This window comes from Citrus sinensis, chromosome 3 (genome assembly GCF_022201045.2).
Source record: "Citrus sinensis cultivar Valencia sweet orange chromosome 3, DVS_A1.0, whole genome shotgun sequence".
Taxonomy (NCBI): Eukaryota; Viridiplantae; Streptophyta; class Magnoliopsida; order Sapindales; family Rutaceae; genus Citrus; species Citrus sinensis.
In genome coordinates, this window is record NC_068558.1 from 41,674,527 (window position 1) to 41,693,625 (window position 19,099).

Below are 19,099 nucleotides of genomic sequence, written 5' to 3' on the forward strand. Positions count from 1 at the left end.
AAAATTATAATTTTGAAATTAAAAAAAGATAATTAAGTTTAAAATAAAAAAATGAATTTTTAAGACTCAAAATATTTTAATAAATTAATTTTATTATTTTAAAGACATTTTATTAACTTCATATAACTTTCAATTCAACCTTAACCACTCAATTTTTGAATAAATTCAAACGTGCTGAATTTTGAATGTGCTAAATTCAAACTTATCATGACTTCCTCATAATAAGAAGTTTTGAATATTGACCTTGATTGTTGAATTTAAATACATACTTTTCTTTAATCTCAGTAATTATTTTTGAATTGAAATTTTGAATTTGAGTACATATAATTTTGAAACAATTATAATTTAAATTTAAAGATCCTTAAATATTAAATTTTTTTTGGAAGAAAATCGTCCATTGAAAATTTGAAAAAGTAGAATTATTTGTATGGTAAAGTAAACTCTAGCAAAGATACGAATGAAGATTTCAGACTTTGACACTTAAATTAAAAGGTGTCAAAAGTTACGAGGCAAAAATAGAAATAAGGTAAAAGCAGAGGAGCAAAAACACAAAATTTTGAAAAGTACAGGTGGTTGATGACAAAACCAGCCCACCTCCCGGCTCCCACCAACCTCCCACCACAACAGCCCACCATTGTAAAATTTCAATTCAACTTTACCAACCACCCTTTTCCTTTATGTTCCTAAATTCGCTCCTCCTGGTACTCACCTACTGGGCATAAAAGTTTCAAGCTTTTCCCTTAAAAATCTCACCTTTTTTTACAAATGGGCGGAGAGGGCAAGGTATACACTTTGGCTGAGGTCTCTGGGCACAACGACCGCAAGGACTGTTGGCTTATCATTGAGGGCAAGGTATCATTATCGTAATTGAGCTGATGCGTTCTTGGTAGATTATTGTTTTGAAATATTTTGCTGCTGGGTTGTTAAACATCGTTTGTATTTAATATTTTTGATGAATCGATTTCTGATTCCCATATATGTTCTTGCTTGTGTGGCTGTTTGTATCTTTTGATGGGAAAAAAGTTTTAATCCATTACCAAGATCACTATTTGATTTGCATCTAGGTGATTTTTGATGGTGCGATTGATTTTCCAACATGATAGATCAGTTTATTTCCCCTTTCGCTGTGGTTCCTGTAATTGATGCGTATGCTATTGAGAATTTTCTTTTTAAATGTCTGGAGCAAGTTATGAATGGGATCCGTTTATATTCATAGAATTTACCAGAGATCAGGACATAGAATTGGTTTGTTTAATTGAAAGATTTGGAAATAATCCACCTTCATCTATTGGTGACCCTGCATTACTTCAAATACATAATTTGCGTCAATTACAGACACAATTGGAAGTATGAGGTTCAAATATTCATGTTTTTCTACTGTTGCTAGCTGAAACCATGTTTGAATAAATGTAATGTTTGTGTTTGTTTGTTTGTGTGTTTTTTGTATCCTACCTTAATGGATTGACTTGTTTTTGATTGACCCAGCTGTTTTGATTGTATGTACATTGCTCTGAAAATGTTGACATATTACATGTAATAAATACTCAATTTTGTGGATGCCAGTTAGTTCCGTTGGTAAAACCTCTTAAGTGGAAATAAGAGGTATGGTGTTCACGCCCCCACTCACAGGGGTGGGAGGAAATTGGGTTGCCATTAGTCTATAACTAAAAGAAAAAGAAAATCTCAAGTTTATAATTGTTCAATAAATTATTATAAGCAGGTATTAATTTATTAGTATATTTTGGATTGTAATGGGACTGCAAGAAGATTGTGCTTGTAGGATCAAGGCGCATGATTGCTGGCCCCCATAAGGCTAACAATGGTCTTGATGATTTGAATGTCTCCACAGCTTTAGACTCTTTAATTTGCTTGGAGTGTAATGCTTATGGTAATTGGCTTATTGCTATGAAAAAGTCGGTGAAAACCACATTTGATTCTAACATGATGCGCTCAAGTTCTTTTTGATCATTTCTTGCTGCAAAAAATATTATGGTCGGTTAATTGTTCTACGCTGCATTGTGATGTATATGCTGGCCTAAAGAAGTGTCGTTCTAGAAGTACAAAGCATATTTCTCCACCCTCTTGTACTCTGTCGGAGGAAGGAAACCTACGGCTAGATCTCTTTTTATTTTATTAATGCTGTTTGTGAATTAAACTCAGATAACATGAGACTCAGTCTTCAGACCACTTGAATGAACTTTGATTTGGCTTCTGATGATTGTCTTGCAATATCCTTGGATCCTACATATTAACCCTCTCCAAACAGGTATATGATGTGACAAAATTCTTGGATGACCATCCTGGTGGAGACGAGGTATTGTTGTCTGCCACAGGTATTGTAGAAACTACTTTAATAATGCTTGATATGTACTTTGCATATTTTCATTTCGGCTCTAATCTTTGTGGAGTGCTTCCATATAACCATTGATCACTCTGTTGTGATTTATATTTTGCAGGAAAGGATGCGACTGACGACTTTGAGGATGTTGGTCACAGTAGCAGTGCAAAAGCGATGATGGATGAATTCTATGTGGGTGACATTGATTCATCAACCGTTCCCACCAAGACCAAGTACACCCCTCCCAAGCAGCCTCACTACAACCAAGACAAGACACCCGAGTTTATTATAAAGCTCCTCCAGTTCCTAGTTCCTCTGCTAATCTTAGGATTGGCTGTTGGCATCCGCTTCTATACCAAATCCGCTTAATGATACCTTGCAAGATAAAAATTGGAGAAACATTTACAATAAATCTATATCCGTTGCATTGCACCTTGTTTTTACTAGTTGTTTGGAACTATTATCACCAGAAAATGTAGGGTTCTTTATCTTTTTTGATGTCATGTGCTTGTGTTTGATAAGTGACCATTCACTGCCCGCATGACTTGGAATGCAATGATCTATTTGCAGTTCCTCGTTTTGGCTTTGCTTTCATTTTTATTCTTATGCATCTTCATCTAAAATAAAGGGGGGAAAGCACCAATTGTCCAAATGGCCTTTGGGCTTCCTTTCTCGTACATTATTTAAATTTCCTTAATTAAGTGCAAGTTGCTTATGTTTGTTGAAGTTCAAAGCAAGCACTCAAAGGGATGTCCTAGAAAGATAAATTATAAACGCATTTATTTTCTTTTTTTTTTTAACAATATCAGAAACAGCACATTATTTTAAACCAAACCGACCTAAGCTGGGTGAAAATGGACTAATAATTGAAGATGAAGTTGAACCGATTCGTTTCTTCATGCCCCACACATATATAATGATAATAATAATTAAGGATGATTTAGTAACCAGTAAAATTATAGAAGAATATAGTCTATTATGTTTCAAGGAGCTTAAATAAACAATTTATTATAATTCTCATTTTTTATTCCGATTCCACCTAAATACGACTGTCGCGAAGTAAATGCACCATATAAATATACATAGTAACTAGTAACCCTAGAACTTATTCACACTTTTATTCTTGCATGCAATTTCCGTGAAAGTTTATGTATAAGTCTTATTCGCTCTTTTATTTGTGTACGTTCCTTGTACGGTTGTATTTTGACTACGGGTCAGGATTATTGAAATTCTGTTTTAAATAACTGCTAACGATTTAGAATTAACTTAATCAGGAAATGTATGTATTATCATCTCATTAGTCTCACTGGAGGATTGTTAGCTGCTGAATGACAAGTCTTTTCATTGAACCACTCATTTCTGTAAGCAGAGGTAGTTTTTGCAAACTACCCACCTGATGATTTAGGGCTAGATTTTCATGCAGGTTGATTGAACCTTAAAAATATTGGTTTTGTAAATGCAAGTATCATAGCTCAGATTTGGCATGTATTCAGTAAAAAGACGTAATTTAATTGCATGAGTCACATTTACAAAGTACTAATCCAGTTATTCGTTAGGCTATTCATTACAGCTAATTTCTTGTTAACATTGTTAATTTGCGACATTCTTATTTATTTTAAGATAAATTTTTCAATAAAACCATTAGCAAGCCAACGGTAAAGAATAGAGCCAATGCTAACAACACCAATAAGATAAGGCATAAATATTTTTTTAATAGGATTCCACATCATTCTGTTTATCTTATGAAGATAATCTGATTATAACCACTTCATAGAACCACCATATGTCCATACTCATTCCTCCAAAGATCAGTTTCTTGAAGTACACGCCATTTTTTTTGTCACCAAGCATGCAATGAGACGTTATAAGAATGAGCCGTGCGTACCTTCATAGTCCTTCTTCCTCACGTTTATGCAGCTAAGAATGGGAGCTGTAGCATCTGAGAAAGGTGTATTGAAACTTGTTCATCCAGGTCGGTATGTTGAGATTCGCAGAGCACCGATAACTGCCGCCGAAGTTATGGATAAGAATCCTAGGCACTGTATTACCCGGCCTGATATTTTCAAGTATCCATGGATTGTGGTTAAACCAGAATCAGTATTGAATCTGGGGAGAGTTTTTTTCATTGTGCCTAATCGCACAATCTATCATTTGCTAAAAGCCAGGGGGTTACCTGATCAACTTTCTAGGCAAAGCCAGTCTCCTTCTCCTAGAGGAACTTCACCACTCAAGGCATATGCTGGAATGACACCGAAGCACCAAGAAAATATCCAGTTCCTCGAGCAGTTAATGCAAGCAATGTCGTCGTATGAGACTAGACCTCAGGAGCAAGAATATGGCAGGAGATTCAGGAAAGAATACAATGTTGAGTCTTGGCCTGAGGTGACTGTCAACTACGAAAAAACCAGCTTAGATTTAGAATATGAAGAGAATTATGCAACCCGGATCGGATTTTTCAATGCTAAAGAATACTACAGTAACATAAGTCCAACATTTTCTGAAAGAGAAGATAAAGATACAGAATCTGAGCAAACTAAACAGGTTACTGTATTGAAATCTTGCTTAAGGAAACAGGACAGTGTCCGTAAGTCCCGCCATCTCAAGGTTTCTTTTGTCTTGCCAGCGGAAGATGAGGAACCACAGAAAAGAGACACAGAATCTGAAACGGGATTTCCAGACTGTTCAATTTGTTCATAGCTATTTAATTAAGATAAATCATCAGACCATAACTTGATTTTTCCCCTGAATGTTATTGTGTGTGGCTGTGCTAAAGGTGCTTCGACTTCAAATTATGCATTGTTTTTATCAAACATAAAGGGTATAAGTTCAAAGTTTAGTGCACGCTACATTCGTAACATTCCATAATTTGGGATCTAATGTTGTCCAAACATTAATTAAGGTTAAAATGATAGCTAAGTAACATCTGTTAAGAGTTTTTGACACTGAGAAACCGACAACAAGAAAGAATAATTACTTCCAAAATAAGGCCCTTGGAATCAGCATGTGCTATAAACTTTTAACAAATTAAAATCCATGAAGGTGTTTATCCAATGAAAAGTTCACAAAAGAAGTCCTGTCAAGACCAATTACTAAATCTGTTGGGGCTTCAAGAAAGCAGTTTATTCCAAAATCATCTTTGATTTGAGAATAAATTAGATTAAAAATTTAATATGTCATGGAGATATTGTTCCACATAATGCTTTCTATGCTTGTAGAATAAAACAAATTGAGGTTATTCGAGCACATTGGAAAGGTTGGCAAGGTCAGAATTCTTGTTTGAGTGGCTTTGTTAATCAAAATATCTATAATAAGCATTTTGCACAAGTTTACATGAAATTGTTTTTAAGATGAATAAAAAATGCAGACATTGTCGAAGTCGCACTGCGAAAAAAACACAATTTGCATTCAAGAGGAGTGCGGACGTTGCTAAGTCAAAGCATCACAACTCATATACAGAGAGAAGCCAAGATGGAAATTAACTAGAACAAAGAGGTCACAGAGCAAGGCTTGCAGCTCCTCGGCAATTACAGAGAAAAGATTGCTGGTGTGAATTGCCTAATCCGTGCTGGCACATGTTCTCTCAATCACCTTAGAATCGGTTCTGTAGGAATTCTTTGAGGGGGAACTTGAACCCCGTGAGGAACTGTGTCCGAAGAAGCTCAGCTTACCAATTTTCCTTGAGAAAGAACTCATAAATTTACGAGAATGAGATTTCACCATATCCCTCTTCATACATACATGTTCTTTCTCCAGATCATTTAATCTCATCCTTAAACGAGCTAACTCTAGTTTTAGCTCTCTGTTTTCTCGCCTCAATGATGCATAGTTGTCTCGCGGAGACATTGCTGCACTGAGAGCACCACTGCTGATCCGCCAAGACTGGTGCACTGGCTTGTGTTCTTCATCACCGTAAGAGCAGGACAAGGCATTACGGAGCCTTAACTGCTCAAAGTAGAGCACTTGAACAATAGATTGGAGAGGGAGGCGCTCATTTTGTGCCGCATGTGCACCTGCTTCTTGTGAGAGCTTTTGAAAATCAATCATTTTACACAGCCTCTTCTTGTCGGAATCTGATAAATTCTGATGAGCCTAAATAGAGATTCAGGGAAAACAAATCAGGGAGATATAGATTACAGATATCTTATGACTGGTCATACAGGAAGCCTATCTTCCTTCATCTCATCGCAAAAAGGAAACCTACTTGACTTCTAATAAATCAGTCACAGTTAGAAGGGAACAGAAATATTAGAAGCAAAAAGCTCAATTTTTCAATTTTATTGTTCTGAGAAGGGAGCAGTGGAGCAAGTTGTCAATGTCAAAAGAATCAACAAGAACCTGCTTTATGCCTCAAGGATTAACTATCAAATTTGTTCATATCATTAATTCATCAGATACACTCCCTCTTATATTACTTCTGAAGCAAATAACAGGACTAGTTTTATCCAGAAATCATAATGAGAAAATTCAGTAACGAACCTTCAAGTAAATATCAATGGCACGATACAGCCCATCGTGAACAGTGCGTGCATGTGACGGTAAAGTCTCTGCGATGACCATGAACTTGGCAAGCTTAAGATTTGCATCGGGGGCAATTTCAGCAAGGTAATTGTCCATCAATTTTGCGACTTTCAACAAAGCAGTTTGGGATGGTGAATGAGGACTGTCAGACTCAAAAACAGATGCATCATCCATTTCATCTTCACTATCATCTTGCTGTGCAAAATTTACCAAAATCCTGTGAACTGTGTCAACATCGAATAAGGTATCGCCTGCATGCCGGAAGGACGGGATTAAAAGGTCATCAAGAGCAGCAATATCCAGCTGGGATGCAATCCTTCTCTCCAAATCAAGCCTACAAGCGACTGTGCAATCAAGCATCACTGCGCTTCGCAGAAGCCCAAATAGGAAATTGATGGGAACAGCGAGCTTCTCGACGGGCAAAAGGCCGATGATTGTCTCCACCACTTGTCTTTCATGGCCACTTGGAACTGAAACCAAATCAACCTTAGCCTGGGTTGTTGGATTCCATAGGCTGGATTTCTTCGTCAACTCCTTCTGCGCATAATTCATTAGAGATGCACCGATACTCTCGGGGCGGACCCCTCGACACTTCATGGCTGTCATGACTCTTTGGTACAAGTCAAACCGAAGAACAGAAAGATCTTCTATCCACCAGTCTCCCTCACATTTGGTATGCCTGTTCATGTGAAGCCTCCCTGAGCTGCTGTACTCCAGGCGCGAGAAACTCGAAGCAATTTGCTCTGCGCAAGCCTTAGAGGCTACGGCATCTATGCAACGACTGACTATCTTTAACTCGTCGGCAAGAGGGAGTAGGCTCTCGCACTGTTGGAGGACTTCAACACACATTTCGAGGTTCTTGCAGACGATACAATCAATGTACTCTTCAGCTCGAGAGCCAAGATTATCTTTCGAAAAATCCTCAGTCATTTCGAGATAATCAGAAACGCAACATAGCTGAGCCACGTTTGCTGACGTAATTTCAAAGTTAATGCCATAACAGAACTTTGCTGCCAATTCAAATGTTTCGGCACCTCCTGGTAGATTAAGAAGCTCGATCCTTGAGATATCAGAATCCCTATGTTCCGCGACTAACTTCCGGATACGCCCACTTCGAGAGACAAGTGGGAACTGCATTCACCATTCATCAACAATTAAGATCACTCTTAAGTATTTAATAATGAGAAATATGCTTCACAGAGAGTGGTACAAAATACAGAAGTAAAGAAACTCATCTAATCAGATCTGGTTAGTCTGGTTGGGTTGGAACTAGGAGTGATTTGAAAATTAATTCCAATCTGGTCAGACACAAAATTTTGACAGGTAGCACTGCTTCTCAAGAATAACCAATTAAAGGAAAAAAGAATATTTAGATGGCTTTGACACTAGTGCATATTCTACTCATTCTTAAGCTTTGATTGGTAAGATTACATCAAGAAGTGAAATAAAATGTGAGCTCATTTGGAAAAAAAAAAAAAGTTCCATGCACTGCAAGATGCAAGATTCATAACTATATACATCACCTGTTGAACAAATTCAGAATAAATCACAGCAAAATAACTCACCTTATGTAATGCAAACGTCCCTCCGTTTACATCAATTGTTATATCACTTGGAACATCCCGAAAAATCCTACAATAAGATGACAGCCAATCACTAACCAAAGGAAGCTTGCAACCAGTAAACAGGATGACAACAAACCAATTACAGAACTCAAAGATGACTCAAAAGCTTATGATATCACTGAAATGATTCCATATATATCAAACGAAAAACACAACTACAAACCATTCATTGCATCGCTGGCGCGAAGACTTGGCCAAGGAAAGCTGGGGCTGAGGCTGCGGATGCTGATGCTTGTTGTCCATGAAAGTAAGAGACACTGTGTTAAGAAAGAGTAAAGAAGAAGATAGTGAGGTGGGGTTAAGAGAGTGAAAATGAGAGAAAGGCAAAGACCCAGTTGGTGTTGGAGATGTTGCTGTTTGTTAATCTCTTCTTCTACCATTTTTGTCAAAATGGTGGTACTCAAAGCATAGATTGCACATGTCCAATGCCATGGCCCTCTCCTCTTGTGGGTCATGCTTTATCTTTTGCCCCCCTTTCTTTCTTTTGTATAATTTTTTTCCAAAAATGATTTGATATTTATAAAATTTAAAACTATTTAGATCGCTGTCTTTATACGTGAAGTAGCGATTTGTCTTGTTTAAAAGCAGGTTAAGGGGCGCAAAAGCAGTAGTTTTTAACTTTAGTTCGCAGGTGAGAAGTCAGAACTCAGAGCTCTCAAACTCATTGCCAATTAGTAACAGAGAAGAGAGATAAAGGAGAACAAAAAAAGAGAAAAGGCGGGAACAAAAGTAGTTGTTATTTTGGACATTTTTGACACATTTTACTTTTTGTCCCCCTTGTCAGTAAAAAAAAAAAACTTCTTTTGACCCCACACCTACAACATTTGTCCTTTTAGTATTCTTAATAAATTACTAGTGTTCCTTCGGTTTTTCTGTATTTACATATTCACCCCAAAATAATTGTGAAATCTTTTTAGCAATGTTTTGATGCAAAAATATATTTGACAAATTCTTATTTGTAAGTGATTGGAGAATAAAAATTTCACACAGTAAAAGAGCAATCCTTACCTCTTATTATTACTAAAATTCGGATGACTGTTGAGAAAAGTTGTTATTAAGATAAATAAAACTACTTAGAAATAATAAATTCTAATAATTCTAATAATTCTAATAATTCTATCTATAACCACCGTCGAAAGTTTGTTCCAATAAGAGAACAAAGAGACGCATTACAAGTTCGTCACATTAATTTATCACTTCGAAAATAATTGGAAGGCATCCACCAGCGACTTTAATGGACGCAATCAATGTTAATGGAGCAATCGGCTCCCAGGATTTGCTCACGGGCAGGAAATTTCTAGTGCAGACACACCTTCCAAACAAACAAAAAAATAATATCCTTTTGTTGAAATTGAAAGGCATTATTTGCTTTTTGTAATACATACATCAACGATTCTTTAGTTGACATTTGTCTACTCATCCGTAAACTTTGCGTAAGTGAGAGAGATTTTTCTCCTACTCAAATCAATGTAACAGCATCCTCTCCTGATCCGAGCATTACAGAATTTTTAATGATATTTTATCATGTGTCTTTTAATGAGAGTATATGGATAAGATTTAACATCTTTACTTTTTTTATTTATTAATACCTAATTAATAACTGAGTTATTTGTTCATAACACGATCAGAGCAGGAGATAATTATGATCTCAAATCAATGCCATTTATCCCCTACTAATCTAAGAACAAACACAAAAATTTTGAAAAAAAAATCTATATAATTTTTTAAAATATGAATAAAAATGTATTTATAAATAAGAATAATATTATAAAATTATATTGTCATAGAGTTATCGATGAAAATAATAAGAGAATAAAAAAAAATGCATTAGTTTTTTTTACGGTGAAATCGACAGCCTCCCATATCAGTAGTCAAGGAAATCAATTGAGTTTGACTTGATTTTAGCTGTTGAAAATTTGGGCTTTAAAAATGTAAGCGGCTATGCCTTAAGATTAATGGGGTTGCCCACAATCGATAAAGAAGGAAGAAATGTTGTTTAAACGCACTTAGATGTATGTTTTCAGTAAAGGGCAACTTTATTATTTTCAAGCACTGCTTTAAAAGCATATCTCAATCAATTATAAACCTAGCATTAGGATAATCCTGTAAATTAATAAAGCCTAATTTGTAGGCAGCATTAAGAACTTAGAAATATATAAACTTATTACAGCCATGAAATTTCAAAAAGTTTCTCTTTTTTATTGCGAAATTGATTATTTTCCTCACATGTTTCAAAGCTCATGAGATGAGATTTCGTGGAAGTTAATAATATTTTGTTAATTGTCACGTATTCTATTCCAAAATTATTCTTAGAGTCCATTCATTTTTCAATTGTAAATTTCTTCATTACAAAAAATTTCAATTATCCTCTAAAAGTTGTATATCATAATGATGTAATTTTAGTAAATTTTAAGCGATAGATGAATGATTAATTTTACCAAATAAGAAAGGGATTTTGATCAATTTTCACCAACCAAGAGATGGTTGAATAAAAAAGAAAAAGTAAAGTGGCGTACATGTAATATTGTAATTAGGCTTAAGCTATAATTGAAACTTCCAAGGGATAAAAATAACCTTTACGGCTTTATTGGCTCGGCAAAAATTGATCCGTCGCTTCCCCTGCGTCAAAAAGGGAGAAAGAAACACTCGAAAGAGAATAGTGGGGGTGCGGCCACTTTCGATAATTTTATATGATTCCTTTACCCACCACCGCCACGATGGGTCCACTTTGGGGTTTTATTAAAAACGGGCCCAATGGGCTCCACCCCAGATATAATTACCTTATAGCGCAATAATTTGATATGATATGATACTGTCATATTGCGTGATGTTGATACCTCCAGCATCACCATCCATCGTTCATTCATCGATCGATCGATCGATCGATCTATCCTTTTCATTAACACATTAAAGAATACAATTATGAACAGGTAGGAACAAAAAATAGATGTTTCAGTATTTTACTTTCTAAGTCAAAAGTCATGGAACCCTATCATCGGCATTTGTAAATTTGGGATGCATGGTTAATTGGGCATTTATAAATTTGGTCACGGACAAATATCACGCAATGCATGGAGTGTAGGGCCCTTTCGATTCATGTCATGTGATTGTTAGTTTTGTTTGCATTGCAGCAGGGCTTTTGAAGTTAAAATGAATCGAACAAAAGAGAAAGATATTGTAATTCTCTGGGTGTTACATCAAATATGTAGGCTAGCTAAGGTAACTCCTATCGTTATAATTTTATTTGTTTGAAGGCCGGCCGGCCGGTCGGCCTTGTCTTCTAAATAATAACTGTTGCCAGTTGCCCCACATCACTTCCATCATAAGTCGGTATTTGCATTTGCTTTGCACGCCTACTTATTGATTGTGTATGTGTAGGGGGGCATCCAATGTTGTATCGTCACTTGTCACGGAGGGTGCATTTTGCACGCTAGGCACGTGTCATCATTCACCATTGTGGCTTTATCCGGGCGTGGAATATTGCCGCGTGTTACCAGAAAATTTTTATAATGAGATAGGGGCTCACAAGAATTGTCACAAGCATGAATTCATATATTCATAATTCAACATAAAAAGTTTATCAAACATAATTTAGATGTCAAGACCTTTACCCTTCATATTAGGGGAAAAAGAGAGAGAGAGAGAGAGAGAAAAAAAAAGTAATTTCATTTATTTATTTATCTATTATTTACTCAAAAGATATATTTACCCTTATCCAAATTCTAAAAATAAGAATATGCATGTGTCAAAACGATATGCTAAATTAAGTGTTTCTTTCTTATAGTAGTTGCTGCAGTCTGTGTGCACTAATGAATTAAATTGAAAATTATTTTTATGAATCAAACTGAATATATGCACTAATACACACACTTACACACCCCCTAAATTTTGAATTGACGATATGTTTGTTAAAGTCAAACATAAAGATTTTTCTCATGCTAATGCGGCTTGACTCTTAAACCGGGATGTTATGACGTGCAAAACAAGAAAATCTTGAGGGTGCTTAAAGAGAGAGAGAGAGAGAAAAAAAAAAAGCCAAAGAGAAGAGAAAACTTCTAATCTTTTGTGTTTCAAAACCAGAACATCTTACTTTGTAACATTGGTCTTTTAAAGGAAAACCTTATCGGATTTGCAAAACCTAGATGAGATGATACATGTACAAAGACATGCAGAATTCTAACCAGAGACCATATCATAATTATTGTCGTATTTGGTTTATACTACCGACATGGAAGGTATAATTATCTAGTAATGACATTCTCATTTTAACAAAGTGAGAATGTCATTAACAAACAAAAAATACAATCTTTAATATATGGAAATTTATTTATTTTTGTATTTTATTTGCATCCTTACTTCGTGGTGACGACATCCTCAATTTGTCAAAATGAGGATGTCAATAAAATATAAAAATATAGATTCCAATATACTAACAAATAAAAAAGTATAGTTGCCAATATATTAAAGTCTATTTTTTTTTTATATTTATTAGTAGTATTCTAACTTTAATAAAGTGAGGTCTGGATGCTCTCACTAAAGAATATTTATATTTATACTGGAAAAATTAATTAAATTGAAAACTATGCACTTGTTGCTTGATCATGGGAATTTTGCATATATGGCGGGATAATATTGTTGCTCTTTGGGCTATTGGAGAGGCCCAATTCTAGAAGCTTGACATATCCGAGCACTAAGGAGTGACCCAAATAAATAACAAATTTTGCCAAAAAGATGCCAATATAAATATTATTAATCCAACGAAAACTAACTAATTACATCCAATCAATATCTAACTATGCATTTAGAATAATACTAAGTAAATTACTTAAACTTCAACAATTGAGAGAGAAAATACTAACATTCTATGACAATGACATTGACACAAAATATTTTTTGCACAGTGGATTTGAATCCATCTTCCTCTTTGATTGCTAGAATAGATCTCTTGTTGTCCAAGTGGGGCACATGAATAATCACAGTTTAATTGTAAACTCTAACTTTCAGAAACTATTTTATATTTCAATTATATTTGAATATAGCATCTTTATCAAAAAGAAGATGCATGCAAAAGCATTAAGCAATTAGACTTATGTGATTAATGTGTCAAGAATTCAATTTAAAATAAAAAAAAAACTTGTCAAGAATTCAATTTAAATAAAAGTACTTGAGATATTGTATTTTATTGTATCTCTTATTATTTTTCTTTTTAAATTTAAAATCACCCTTTAATCAATTTGTTAATTAGCTATTTATTTTTAAAATAATTAAAAATTTTATTAATAAAGATAATGTGTAACATTAATTATCTTTAATATTATATATTTATTACATTATTAATGCAGTAAAAAAAATTACAGTGAGACCCATTTCTATTTATAATGATACCATAAAATAAACATGCCCACCAAGAAGACCAAAAAAGAAAGAAAAAAATAGCGCGATAAATAATATTAATAATTAGCGGCATCATCAGGCCCTTCCAAGTCGAGCATGGACTTTACTTCATGGTTTCGGCGCAGTAGCGGTAAAAAACCCAAAAACCAAAATCAACCAACAAAATCAAATCAGCTGCAAGAATATGAAGAAGAACTTCTTGGAGTCACTGATCAATTACTCGATCATCTCAAGACCTTCACTTTAGATACATTCAAGAATTTCCCATTTAAAGGTTCTTTTTTCTTTCTTTTTTGTGTGTATTTACTGAATGGAGTGCTTTTTTCTTTCTTTTCTTTTTTCCGTGTGTTTACCGAATAGAGTTTTTTTTTTTTTTCCCCTTGTGATTAAACACAAGTTTTGTTGGTGATGAACTAAAGGGTTGCTTAAATTTAGCTTACTTTAGAGGAATCTGATGCAAGTTCGAATTTTTTATATCTATCTGTTGGATTAAAACGCTGCGTATTGGTTGAATTTGGTGCAGATGATGATGAAGCTGCTTATGACGTGGAAGCTGCAACAAATTCTTCAGGGAATGTACGGAAGGATCTCTCTGAGTGGCAGGAACGCCATGCTTTTCTTGTGCTTTCAAAATCTAAGGTTTCAATTTCTTACTCTTTTTGGTCACTTTGTGTGAAATTCATTTAGGAAGTAGGGTGGTTAGTCACATTATGTTTCTTTTTTCAATTTTGGCAATTTGAGTTGAAACTTCTGCTGTAGATTAGCTTGTCAGCTTGCATTATAAATGCAGTTTCTTGTATATATGAGGCTAGTACTAATTCTTTGTATTGATTGAAGTGATCATGTACTGCTGTGATGCACTTTGTAGTAGAAGTTAATGCATTTTTGAAGTGATAGGAGGAGTAGACTTCTATTTCCGGGACATATTATGAAACTAGAAAGTCAAAACTATGAAATTACATGGTTAATAAACTCGATATTACATACTAGCCCTAACGGTTCTTCTAGTAACTAATCTTGGTTTCAGAAAAAAAAGGATGAGTCAGATTGGATAATGCCAGTCAGAAATACGAGACCTGTAATCAAGCATTTTTTTTATTCGGCAAGCTCTAAGTAGGAATAAATGTAAAGAAAGCCTTCAGTCTCACGTGGACTTGAAATCAAGTTTAGACTGTCATCACAAACAGGGAATTTTTTTTTTTTTTTAAGATCTGCCATTGTTATGCTATAATTTATTAAGCACAGATTGTAGGAATTTATGATGTTAGAAACTAGGTTGGATAATTTAGGTATCTCTATTATGATGTCACATAACTGAACCTTAAACTGTGTTTCTATGAGATTCTCATTTGGAAAATAGTGATCAGCCATTCAATTCTTATTGGCATGCTAAGATACCATACCGCCAAAGATATAACATGCACACAAATAGTATTAACAACCCTGTCATAGTTTTGAAACTTTGAATGGAAACTAAATGTTAAGAGTAAGAATGTGGTTATATCTGTTGGCAACTTGGCTAAACATCTCTGTACCCTATCTTTGCTGCTTTGATTAGAGGTTTTTCTTTGAACTTTACACTTTGAAAGTGTTGTGATATACCTGATGGAGTATTGTTTGATTGTGCCCATTAAATTCTATGAATTGTATTAGATTGTGCCTAGTAAATTCAATGAAGTGTATCTTTTCAGTGATACAAAAATTTTAGTGCTTGTCAATTATATCTGGTAAACTGAATATTATGTACTGTTCTTTAATTGTTAGATTGATAGCTTAGGCAATTGATCTGTCTAACTCGTACTAATTGGTATCTGAATTGATTCTGCTTATCAACTTTATGTTTGCTTTTTGCCAGGAACTTTCTCATCTTAGATTTAGGCTGTGCCCTGCCCACTTGAAGGAACAACAATTTTGGAGGATCTACTTCATGCTTGTCCGTGACTATGTGTCTGAGTAAGTAGATGAGTTTTCAGTTATTCTCACATGATGTGGCTGAGTAAGTTGATGAGTTTTCAGTTATTCTCACATGATAAGTAGAACTTGTTGTTCCAAAATCTATGCATATGGTATACTTTTCACTTTTCAGTTGGGTCCTGTGTTTCTTCGATTTTCTTTTGGGTGAAGTGTTGCAACTGTCTTCCTCTTATTAAAGCAAATTCTATCTTACTTATCAAATCAAGAGGACGAAAAGTTGTTTTGGTGTTTGTACATCTATGTTTTTTGTAAAAATGGTATGGTGTTTAAAGAGTGCCTTGTGGCCTATTTTTTTCATTGTATTATGATCCTATTATTAAAATAGCACCTTCATTTTACTTCTTAGAAGTACAATCCTATGATTTAAATTAACTATTTTCCTTGGTTTAATTGTTAGGCTCACTTGAATAGTATAAGTCTTCCAATTTGCTTCCCTTTGAGTAGGCCCTAAGTGTTATAGGGAGTTCAATGGAATTGTCTTTGGTTTCGTGTTCGTAACAAGAATCCTTGTACTTCGTGGAGAATTTATGCCCTACTTTCCCTTTGGTGATTGACTAAATCCACGGAAAAAAGCTGAAAAACCTAAAATGGCATATTTGCTGCTTGCAATACATCTTCATGTTCTTCTCAAGTCACCGTGTTTTCATTGTGTGCATGCTTGACTATTGTGATGATAATTAAGGGCTTATGACTATCCTATGGGGCTGCAAAGAATTTATTTAGTCACAATTGAAGTAGATATTTTTGTCATGGTTAAGGGATGCTACTAGAATGAAGGCTTTTGGAGCACTTGAAACGTAGGTCTATTTTTGTGCAGGATTAGCAAAATAGAGGAAGAAAGGTATACTTCCCTTTTAAGGCTTAGAAATGTACATTTGAAGGAGGTAAAAATTAAAACCTAAGTAAACTACTAATTGACAGAAAGAAATACACTTATAACTTTTGTCCATGAAATTTTATGGTGATGAAGTATTGAAAGTTCTACATAAATGTTGAATGGTGTGATTTTGCATGGATATGAAAATGAGATTAGAATTATTGGATTATTAATCTGGCTGTGTTTTGTTAAAGAGCTCATATTAGAAATCAGTTTGTGTATGTTAAGACTTAAGAGTGTGTGAATCTGTTACAATTGATGTAAAGTTCCACATGATGGCATTCTCCCTAAACTTTTTTTTTTTTTATGAACCTTGACAACAAAGCATAAGCTCAGGTATTTGTTAGTGTATGTTGCGGACCTAGAAAAGGAAGTTTTATATGCTGACATTCTGATAATTCTGTTGTGGACTTTGGAAAAGCCTTCATTCAGATATTAGATAGATTATGTTATGGAGCCTATGAAGGATGAAAATAGTTTAATTAATTTTTGGAGGCATTGTTTAGAAATGTGAATTAGCAGTTGCAGTTCATCATAGCTGATACTAGCTGAGCATTTAGTTCTTCGAGTTTTGCTCATGCCAAGGTTAAGAGTGTGACTTGTATGCAAAAATTACTAAATAAATAAAGGTGTGTTTGGTAACTCAAGCTAGAATTGCTCTTTTGTGTCTCTGTTCACGCAGTGTCATTAAACTAACTTGTTTGCCCTACACTGAAGATGTGATTTCTTGTACATGTTAACAGATATGAGATACGTGCTATACAACGAGCTAAAATCAAAAGCATGGCTATGGAAAATGAAGAAAAGCCAAATGCCAGTGCATATGAAGTCGAAATGGCAGAAACAAAGCAAGCAGCTGTTTTATCTCCTTCAACACCATGAAATCACGATTTGGATATTCGATTTGGGGATTGAGCAGGTATCTGTCTGTTTTTGCTTGTAAAAAACAGCTTCATAATCATTATTGGTACAGTGTTTCTGCTGAATTAACCATGCACTAAGTGCTTTACTAGTGGAAATCATGTATTTTGGATTTGCTAGTCTTCTTTGTCATTTCTTGTGAACTCACACTGTTATTTTGGCCTGGCAGTAAATCATATGATAGTAACTCAATGGGATGGTTTGAAGATGAGAAATGCAGAACCATCAGATTTGAACCTAGAAAGAATCTGAGATTTTTTTTTTTTTTTTTTTGGGGCCATAGTGGTTGCCGATTGTGTTATCCATTCTTTGTAGTTGTAATGTCATTAGCAAATTTCAAATTTAACTAATGGCTTAGAATCTGATGCCCATCACATTTTCTTTGTTCTTTGACCATGACTCTCTCTCTCTTAAATAGTAACTCAGATTGAATTATTAAATTATGATTTTTATTAATAAAGAATATTTAAGTTTTTATTTATTAATTTTTAAAAAATTACAATATTGATCAGCTACTGGAAACAAGTTTCATACTGCCCAGTTCGTATGTGGAAGTATGGAACGACCAAAGTGGCCGGAGCAAAAGGTTGCCTTAACAATCAATTTTTAATTGTCTCAGAGCCGTTGATGGCCTAAAAAACAACTTGATCATTCCAGCAAATGAACAAGCTTGCAGACCAGAGACTGCATAAAATTAGAATGCTTATGTGAAGTTATACATTATGTAAGAGCGCACACACATGGCGACGTATTATATGTAAGTGTAGAGCAGGGATCTATTGGTATTGGGGAGCAAGATCCTGGTAAAACATCAAAGAAATTCACAAAAGCTCTGAGGTGAGTTTCCATTTCGCTATGCTATCTTCACGCACAAGTCACAACTACCTGATATTTAGAAAAGAATAGAAGGGATCAAAGCATAGTAGGATACATCACCGAATTCATGATGAAGATGCCGCAAAAATGCAAATGCAACATGTGATGCATAAATCTGCTCCAGAATCCGTACGAGGTCCCCATGTGAAGAATAATAATGCGGCAGAATTGCTTCAAACAAGGATGGTTTGGATGAATGTGATTCTGTGAATGTGAATGCCCACTTGACAAAAACTGCACAGCTTTTTCCACCACAGGTTTCAAGTAAAGTTAAAATGAAGAGCAAAAATCAATCAATATAAATGCCCGCTGTCAGAAAGATCCTCCTCATCCTCAACTAAGATACCACTGAGCAACCCCAGACTGCTTGGGTAAAATCCCAGTCCTTAATCCATCATCATCATTAAACCGCAGATAGCAACATGAAAAATGTGTAAAGAAGGCCAAATTAATCTACCGCGTTCAAAAACATTAATGAAAATATTTGGGCCGAGGTTTGGGGTAAGGGAAGAATGTGGTGCCTATTGTGAATTGTACCGAATTTTAAAAGTATCTGGTACTGAGTTTGTATCTATA

General features: G+C 34.8%; 3 protein-coding genes across 4 annotated transcripts; 2 read left to right on the forward strand and 1 right to left on the reverse strand.

Moving 5' to 3' along the window:
• Positions 1 to 614: 614 nt before the first annotated feature.
• LOC102616688 (cytochrome b5) lies at positions 615 to 2,910 on the forward strand. Its single transcript, XM_006479218.3, has 3 exons — positions 615 to 852; positions 2,267 to 2,333; positions 2,457 to 2,910. Exons 1-3 carry the CDS (start codon positions 766 to 768, stop codon positions 2,705 to 2,707), a joined length of 405 nt encoding a protein of 134 aa, XP_006479281.1. The 5' UTR covers positions 615 to 765; the 3' UTR covers positions 2,708 to 2,910.
• A 2,804-nt stretch (positions 2,911 to 5,714) lies between these two features.
• LOC102616983 (BTB/POZ domain-containing protein At5g48800) lies at positions 5,715 to 8,942 on the reverse strand. Its single transcript, XM_006479219.4, has 4 exons — positions 8,645 to 8,942; positions 8,422 to 8,488; positions 6,815 to 7,987; positions 5,715 to 6,427 (listed from the first exon to the last, which is right to left on the reverse strand). Exons 1-4 carry the CDS (start codon positions 8,722 to 8,724, stop codon positions 5,894 to 5,896), a joined length of 1,854 nt encoding a protein of 617 aa, XP_006479282.2. The 5' UTR covers positions 8,725 to 8,942; the 3' UTR covers positions 5,715 to 5,893.
• Positions 8,943 to 13,908: 4,966 nt separating this feature from the next.
• On the forward strand, positions 13,909 to 18,021 carry LOC102617290 (uncharacterized). 2 transcript variants are annotated; one of them, XM_006479221.4, is made up of 5 exons: positions 13,909 to 14,149; positions 14,399 to 14,514; positions 15,731 to 15,828; positions 17,470 to 17,645; positions 17,817 to 18,021. In XM_006479221.4, the coding sequence occupies exons 1-4, from the start codon at positions 13,972 to 13,974 to the stop codon at positions 17,606 to 17,608; spliced, it is 531 nt and encodes a 176-aa protein (XP_006479284.2). In that variant the 5' UTR covers positions 13,909 to 13,971; the 3' UTR covers positions 17,609 to 17,645; positions 17,817 to 18,021. The 2 variants fall into 2 exon arrangements, with proteins under 2 accessions (XP_006479284.2, XP_006479283.2); XM_006479220.4 differs by having other exon boundaries at positions 13,910 to 14,149; positions 17,470 to 17,839.
• The last annotated feature ends 1,078 nt before the right edge of the window (positions 18,022 to 19,099 follow it).

What these genes read in the sequence shown, in the direction of transcription:
- LOC102616688 (XM_006479218.3), top strand. Translation starts at nt 766, where the DNA reads ATGGGCGGAGAGGGCAAGGTATACACTTTGGCTGAGGTCTCTGGGCAC. An exon ending in GGCTTATCATTGAGGGCAAG is followed by an intron (nt 853 to 2,266) that starts GTATCATTATCG and finishes CTCTCCAAACAG; the next exon opens with GTATATGATGTGACAAAATT. An exon ending in GGTATTGTTGTCTGCCACAG is followed by an intron (nt 2,334 to 2,456) that starts GTATTGTAGAAA and finishes TATATTTTGCAG; the next exon opens with GAAAGGATGCGACTGACGAC.
- LOC102616983 (XM_006479219.4), bottom strand. Translation starts at nt 8,724, where the DNA reads ATGGACAACAAGCATCAGCATCCGCAGCCTCAGCCCCAGCTTTCCTTG. An exon ending in CGCCAGCGATGCAATGAATG is followed by an intron (nt 8,489 to 8,644) that starts GTTTGTAGTTGT and finishes ATCTTATTGTAG; the next exon opens with GATTTTTCGGGATGTTCCAA. An exon ending in GGACGTTTGCATTACATAAG is followed by an intron (nt 7,988 to 8,421) that starts GTGAGTTATTTT and finishes TGGTGAATGCAG; the next exon opens with TTCCCACTTGTCTCTCGAAG.
- LOC102617290 (XM_006479221.4), top strand. Translation starts at nt 13,972, where the DNA reads ATGGACTTTACTTCATGGTTTCGGCGCAGTAGCGGTAAAAAACCCAAA. An exon ending in CAAGAATTTCCCATTTAAAG is followed by an intron (nt 14,150 to 14,398) that starts GTTCTTTTTTCT and finishes AATTTGGTGCAG; the next exon opens with ATGATGATGAAGCTGCTTAT. An exon ending in TTGTGCTTTCAAAATCTAAG is followed by an intron (nt 14,515 to 15,730) that starts GTTTCAATTTCT and finishes GCTTTTTGCCAG; the next exon opens with GAACTTTCTCATCTTAGATT.